Source organism: Salmo salar, chromosome 16 (assembly GCF_965601325.2).
Source record: "Salmo salar chromosome 16, fSalSal1, whole genome shotgun sequence".
In the NCBI taxonomy this organism is placed as follows: Eukaryota; Metazoa; Chordata; class Actinopteri; order Salmoniformes; family Salmonidae; genus Salmo; species Salmo salar.
The window spans coordinates 56,580,098-56,587,500 of NC_138306.1; the positions used below are offsets into that span (position 1 = coordinate 56,580,098).

The window sequence follows — 7,403 nt, forward strand, 5'->3', positions numbered from 1 at the left end:
AACTTCTATCCTCGCTTCGAGGCAAGTAACACTGAAACATGCATGAGAGCATCAGCTGGATGACTGTGTGATCACGCTCTCCACAGCCGATGTGAGTAAGACCTTTAAACAGGTCAACATTCACAAGGCCGCTGGGCCAGACGGATTACCAGGACGTGTACTCCGAGCATGCACTGACCAACTGGCAAGTGTCTTCACTGACATTTTCAACCTCTCCCTTTCTGAGTCTGTAATACCAACATGTTTAAAGCAGACCACCATAGTCCCTGTGCCCAAGAACACTAAGGTAAGCTGCCTAAATGACGACTAACCCGTAGCACTCATGTCTGTAGCCATGAAATGCTTTGAAAGGCTGCTCATGGCTCACATCAACACCATTTTCCCAGAAACCCTAGACCCACTCCAATTTGCATACCGCCCCAACAGATCCACAGATGATGGAATCTTTATTGCACTCCACACTGCCCTTTCCCACCTGGACAAAAGGAACACCTTTGTGAGAATACTATTCATTGATTACAGCTCAGCGTTCAACACCATAGTACCCTCAAAGCTCATTACTAAGCTAAGGACCCTGGGACTAAACACTTCCCTCTGCAACTGGGTCCTAGACTTCCTGACGGGTCGCCCCCAGGAGGTGCTCAGTCCCCTCCTGTACTCCCTTTTCACTCATGACTGCAAGGCCAGGCGCAACTCCAACACCATCATTAAGTTTGCTGATGGCACAATGGTGGTAGGCATGACCACGACAACGATGAGACAGCCTATAGGGAGGAGGTAAGAGACCTGACCGTGTGGTGCAAGGACAACAAACTCTCCCTCAACGTGATCAAGACGAAGGAGATGATTGTGACTACAGGGAAAAGAGGACTGAGTACGCCCCCATTCTCATCTACGGAGGTGTAGTAGAGCAGGTTGAGAGCTCCAAGTTCGATGGTGTCCGCATCACCAACAAACTAAAATGGTCCAAGCACACCCAGACAGTCGTGAAGCGGGCACGACAAAACATATTCCCCCTCAGGAGACTGAAAAGATTTGGCATTGGTCCTCAGATCCTCAAAAGGTTTTACAGCTGCACCATCGAGAGCATAGTGACTGGTTGCATCACTGCCTGGTATAGCAACTGCTCGGCCTGCGACCACAAGTCACTACAGAGGGTAGTGTGTATGGCCCAGTACATCACTGGGGCCAAGATCCCTGCCATCCAGGACCTCTATACCAGGCGGTGTCAGAGGAAGGCCCTAAAAATTGTCAAAGACTCCAGCCACCCTAGTCATAGACTGCACGGCAACCGGTACCGGAGCGCCAAGTCTAGGTCCAAGATGCTTCTGAACAGCTTCAACCCCCAAGCCATAAGACTCCTGAACAGCTATTCAAATGGCTACCCAGACTATTTGCACCCCCCCATACGCTGCTGCTACTCTCTGTTCTTGTCTATGCATAGCCACTTTAATAACCCAACCTCGACACCGGTGTCCCCGCACATTGACACATTGACTCTGTACCGGTACCCCCTGTATATAGTCTCCACATTGACTCTGTACCGGTACCGCCCGTGTATAGTCTCCACATTGACTCTGTACTAGTACACCCTGTATATAGCCTCCACATTGACTCTGTACCGGTACCCCCTGTATATAGCCTCCACATTGACTCTGTACTAGTACACCCTGTATATAGCCTCCACATTGACTCTGTACCGGTACCCCCTGTATATAGCCTCCACATTGACTCTGTACCAGTACCCCCTGTATATAGCCTCCACATTGACTCTGTACCGGTACACCCTGTATATAGCCTCCACATTGACTCTGTACCGGTACCCCCTGTATATAGCCTCCACATTGACTCTGTACCAGTACCCCCTGTATATAGCCTCCACATTGACTCTGTACCAGTAACCCCTGTATATAGCCTCCACATTGACTCTGTACCAGTACCCCCTGTATATAGCCTCCACATTGACTCTGTACCGGTACCCCCTGTATATAGACCCGCTACTGTTATTTACTGCTGCTTTTTAATTTCTTGTTTTTCTTATCTCTTACTTTAAAAAAAAAGTTTTTTTCTTGAAACTGCATTGCTGGTTAAGGGCTTGTAAGTAAGCATTTCATAGGTAAGGTTGTATTGTTGTATTCGGCGCGTGTGACATTTTGATTTGAACACGTTACTATGAATTTATCTTGGTGTTGGATGGATGGATGGATAGATGGATGGATGAATGAATGAATCACTGAATGATTGGGTGGGTGAACGGATGGATTAAGGATGGATGATATATGATGGCTAGGGTTTATTTTCTTTGGGGTGTTTGGTTTTCTCATCTAATTCAAAAGGGGTTTTATTCTAAAGATTGTGGCTTTGTTCCAATATCCACACTTGCAATACCATTTAGCCTCAGGCAATATATTGAGCCTACATTATAAGTAGAACATAGGCTCTGTTTGAGAATGTTTTAGGTGTGAGTCCCAAATATCTCTCTATTCCCTATGTAGTGCACTACTTTTTGACCAGGGTCCATAGGGGCTAAGGTTCCGTTTGGGATGCAGCCTTGGTGAGGTGAAGTTTCCATGCTGTACCATGTTGGCCGTGAATGAATAGATTCATTAATTAGAAAATGTTGTGTCGATGAGGGAATTTACTGCATGGGAAGACTTGATCTAACAGACCAGAATAGATTGAATTTACATTGAGTTCATTAACTAACACGTTAAAGACATGGTGGAGTAGAGCGGAAACGGGTAGACTGGAAAACTAGGATACTCCAGCAGATAGACAGGACAAACATCAGACAAACAAAGCAACAATGAATGATTGAAGTTCCAGACTTGTCCATGCTGCAAACACATTGGAACCAAATCCCATTGCTCTGTCAATGATAAATGACTCAATGATTCATGAATCAATTAACAAATCAACTGTTTTCTCTATATCAGGCAGTTCAGTAACGTTGAAATCGCCGTTGACTTACTGACGTGTACCATCCAGATCTGTAGCAGTACACGCCTCAGTGGAGATACATCAGTCAGACAGCACTGTGCTCTGTCCCTCCATTTACATTTACATTTACGTCATTTAGCAGACGCTCTTATCCAGAGCGACTTACAAATTGGTGCATTCACCTTATGATATCCAGTGGAACAACCACTTTACAATAGTACATCTATATCTTTTTTTTGGGGGGGGGGGGGGGGGTAGAAGGATTACTATATCCTATCCTAGGTATGCCTTAAAGAGGTGGGGTTTCAGGTGTCTACCCCTCCACTGTGCTCTGTCTATCCATCTACCCCTCCACTGTGCTCTGTCCCTCCATCTACCGCTCCACTGTGCTCTGTCCATCCATCTACCGCTCCACTGTGCTCTGTCCATCCATCATCTACCCCTCCACTGTGCTCTGTCCCTCCATCTACCGCTCCACTGTGCTCTGTCCATCCATCTACCGCTCCACTGTGCTCTGTCCCTCCATCTACCGCTCCACTGTGCTCTGTCCATCCATCTACCGCTCCACTGTGCTCTGTCCCTCCATCTACCGCTCCACTGTGCTCTGTCCATCCATCTACCGCTCCACTGTGCTCTGTCCATCCATCATCTACCCCTCCACTGTGCTCTGTCCATCCATCTACCGCTCCACTGTGCTCTGTCCATCCATCTACCGCTCCACTGTGCTCTGTCCATCCATCTACCGCTCCACTGTGCTCTGTCCATCCATCTACCGCTCGACTGTGCTCTGTCCCTCCATCTACCGCTCCACTGTGCTCTGTCCATCCATCTACCCCTCCACTGTGCTCTGTCCATCCATCATCTACCCCTCCACTGTGCTCTGTCCATCCATCTACCGCTCCACTGTGCTCTGTCCATCCATCTACCGCTCCACTGTGCTCTGTCCATCCATCTACCGCTCCACTGTGCTCTGTCCATCCATCTACCGCTCCACTGTGCTCTGTCCATCCATCTACCGCTCCACTGTGCTCTGTCCATCCATCTACCGCTCCACTGTGCTCTGTCCCTCCATCTACCGCTCCACTGTGCTCTGTCCATCAATCATCTACCCCTCCACTGTGCTCTGTCCCTCCATCTACCGCTCCACTGTGCTCTGTCCATCCATCTACCCCTCCACTGTGCTCTGTCCCTCCATCTACCGCTCCACTGTGCTCTGTCCATCCATCTACCGCTCCACTGTGCTCTGTCCATCCATCTACCCCTCCACTGTGCTCTGTCCCTCCATCTACCGCTCCACTGTGCTCTGTCCATCCATCTACCGCTCCACTGTGCTCTGTCCATCCATCTACCGCTCCACTGTGCTCTGTCCATCCATCTACCGCTCCACTGTGCTCTGTCCCTCCATCTACCGCTCCACTGTGCTCTGTCCCTCCATCTACCGCTCCACTGTGCTCTGTCCCTCCATCTACCCCTCCACTGTGCTCTGTCCATCCATCTACCGCTCCACTGTGCTCTGTCCATCCATCTACCCCTCCACTGTGCTCTGTCCATCAATCATCTACCCCTCCACTGTGCTCTGTCCCTCCATCTACCGCTCCACTGTGCTCTGTCCATCCATCTACCGCTCCACTGTGCTCTGTCCATCCATCTACCGCTCCACTGTGCTCTGTCCATCCATCTACCGCTCCACTGTGCTCTGTCCATCCATCTACCGCTCCACTGTGCTCTGTCCATCCATTCACACCTCTACCGAGGTGTCAGGATCGAACGGTTTATTTCCTGTTCCTTCTGTTTTTCATCCCAAATGTGAAAACAGCAGCAGGATGGAAAAAATAGAAACGGTTGTATTGCACTGCAACTCTCTACCTCACGATACCACTCACTGCTGCTGGGACCTCCCTAGAAATGACCACACTACAATAGTATTCTTTCTCAGTACACTCCTCACTGTCTTCTTGGGCAGAACTTTAGGCTCCCTTACGAATCACCACATTGTCTCTTGTCTCATTAGCTCTAAGCTAACCATAGCAACTAAACAGTGGAAGAACCAGTCGCTGACGGCCCCGCTTAAAACGCCTCAAATCGAATGCAACGTGTCATTAGGAAGATGATAATTGATGTTTTTGGTTGCTAGAGAGCGTTAGAGGAAATTGGTTTTAATGTATCTGTCATTTCGCATATCTTGTTGAAATTAATTTTTTGTACCTGAATAATACTGTTCACTGTGGAGGTTTGTATTCTTTATTATCAAGATGGATCGTTGATCTCAAATGACTTGTTATTGTTCTTCTGTCTCAACGTGAGTAGATTTCACTAGTGTTACATCACACAGTACTCGTCCCGTAGGGCAGCGCACAATTGGCCTCAGCGTCGTTCGGGTCCGGGTTTGGCCGGGTTAAGCCGTCATTGTAAAATAAGAATTTGTCCTTAACTGACTTGCCTAGTTAAATAAAGGTTAAATAAAGGTTAAATAAAGGTTAAATAAAAATGACATTACACGGTAGGTTCTGAACACACTGTCTGGAAATAAAATCTACAGAAAGAGGTGGGAACCTCTAACATTGTAAATCTGACTGGTAAACTCATGGGGATTTCTGTGGCGTTTCATCATGCAGTATACTCTGTCATGTTCAGTGGGGCACAAAGGACAAATTAGTGTTTCTTATTGGACAAGTCCAGGAAAGTTACTTCCTGTTTCAGTCAGTTTTCTTCAGTTTGGTACCAAGTGAACATTACCCAACATTCTCTTCTTCTCTGCAGGACGGTGGCGGCCACCAACATGAACGAGACCAGCAGTCGCTCCCACGCTGTGTTCAACATTATCTTCACCCAGAAACGCCTCGACGCTGAGACTGATAACACCTCAGAGAAGGTAGGAGGGGCGCCGTCTCAGCCCCAGGCGTCTCTCTTCATATACAGTACAATAAAATGCAACCAGAGCTCTCTCCTTATCCCTTCTCAAAATATCAGAGGGATGCCAAGAGAGAGGATGGGATGACTTTGAGAAAAATATATTTGAGATTCATCCCATCTCTCTTAGCTGCGTGAACTCTGTGACTTTAAGCCTGTTGAAAAAAAGCTATTCATCGCTGTTTTTATCAGCTCTTGCATCCAGTTGTGGGGCTGCCGCTTGCCTCTGAGTCTGAGGGCACTTGGTAATGTAATTATGGCATTGTGAGGGAGGGTATCTTGTGCCAACTGTGGAATGAATTAGTGTGAAAATAAATTACTTTAGCTGCGTTTTCAGTCAACTCATGCATTTCCCTGCGCTACCATTGATGTTTCTGTCACAGGTCAGCAAAATCAGCCTGGTGGATTTGGCCGGCAGCGAGAGGGCCGACTCCACAGGAGCAAAAGGGACCCGGCTCAAGGTGAGACTTTCTCCCTCCTCTCCCTCCTCTCCCTCCTCTTCCTCCTTCTCTGCCTCTCTGTTGCATAGTTTTCAAGTTTTTAGTCTATTTGTCATGTGTAATGAATACATTTCAAATCTTGCAATTGGATATACTGCTGGCAATGAGGACCCCTATACCTAGGGTGTATATTGGTGAAGTGATTGAGTTGCTGTTGACCATATTGACCATATTGACCATGTTGACCATGTGGTGGCAGGTAGCCTAGTGGTTAGAGCCTAGTGGTTAGAGCTGAGTAAAACTCTGTCGTTCTGCCCCTGAACAAGGCAGTTAACCCACTGTTCCTAGGCCGTCATTGAAAATAAGAATTTGTTCTTAACTGACTTGCCTAGTTTAAATAAAGGTAAAAAAAAAATGTTGACCATATTGACCATATTGACCATGTTGACCATGTTGACCATGTTAGTCATATTGACCATGTTAGTCATATTGACCATGTTGACCATGTTAGTCATATTGACCATGTTGACCATGTTAGTCATATTGACCATGTTGACCATGTTGACCATGTTGACCATGTTAGTCATATTGACCATGTTGACTATGTTAGTCATATTGACCATGTTAGTCATATTGACCATCTTGACCATGTTAGTCATATTGACCATGTTGACCATGTTAGTCATATTGACCATGTTGAACATGTTGACCACATTGACCACGTTAGTCATATTGACCATGTTGACCATGTTGACCACATTGACCATGTTGACCATGTTAGTCATATTGACCATGTTGACCATGTTGACCACGTTAGTCATATTGACCATGTTGACCATGTTGACCACATTGACCATGTTGACCACGTTAGTCATATTGACCATGTTGACCATGTTGACCACGTTAGTCATATTGACCATGTTGACCATGTTGACCACATTGACCATGTTGACCATGTTAGTCATATTGACCATGTTGACCATATTGACCAAGTCGACCATGTTGACCATATTACTCCTTGACTGCTACAGGAAGGAGCGAACATCAACAAATCACTGACCACTCTGGGGAAAGTAATCTCTGCTTTGGCAGAAGTGGTACGGATCAGTTTTA

The 7,403-nt window shown here is 46.8% G+C and overlaps 1 protein-coding gene across 11 annotated transcripts in view; it reads left to right on the plus strand.

The window, feature by feature from the left end:
* LOC106573836 (kinesin-like protein KIF1A) overlaps positions 1-7,403 on the plus strand; it is a 160,854-nt gene that overhangs the window by 55,583 nt on the left and 97,868 nt on the right. For all 11 annotated transcript variants that reach the window (XM_045697444.2, XM_082962789.1, XM_082962787.1 and 8 more), the window contains exons 7-9: positions 5,701-5,812; positions 6,234-6,311; positions 7,322-7,387. In XM_045697444.2, the coding sequence (XP_045553400.1) occupies positions 5,701-5,812; positions 6,234-6,311; positions 7,322-7,387 (256 nt within the window). The remainder of the gene's footprint in view (positions 1-5,700; positions 5,813-6,233; positions 6,312-7,321; positions 7,388-7,403) is intronic.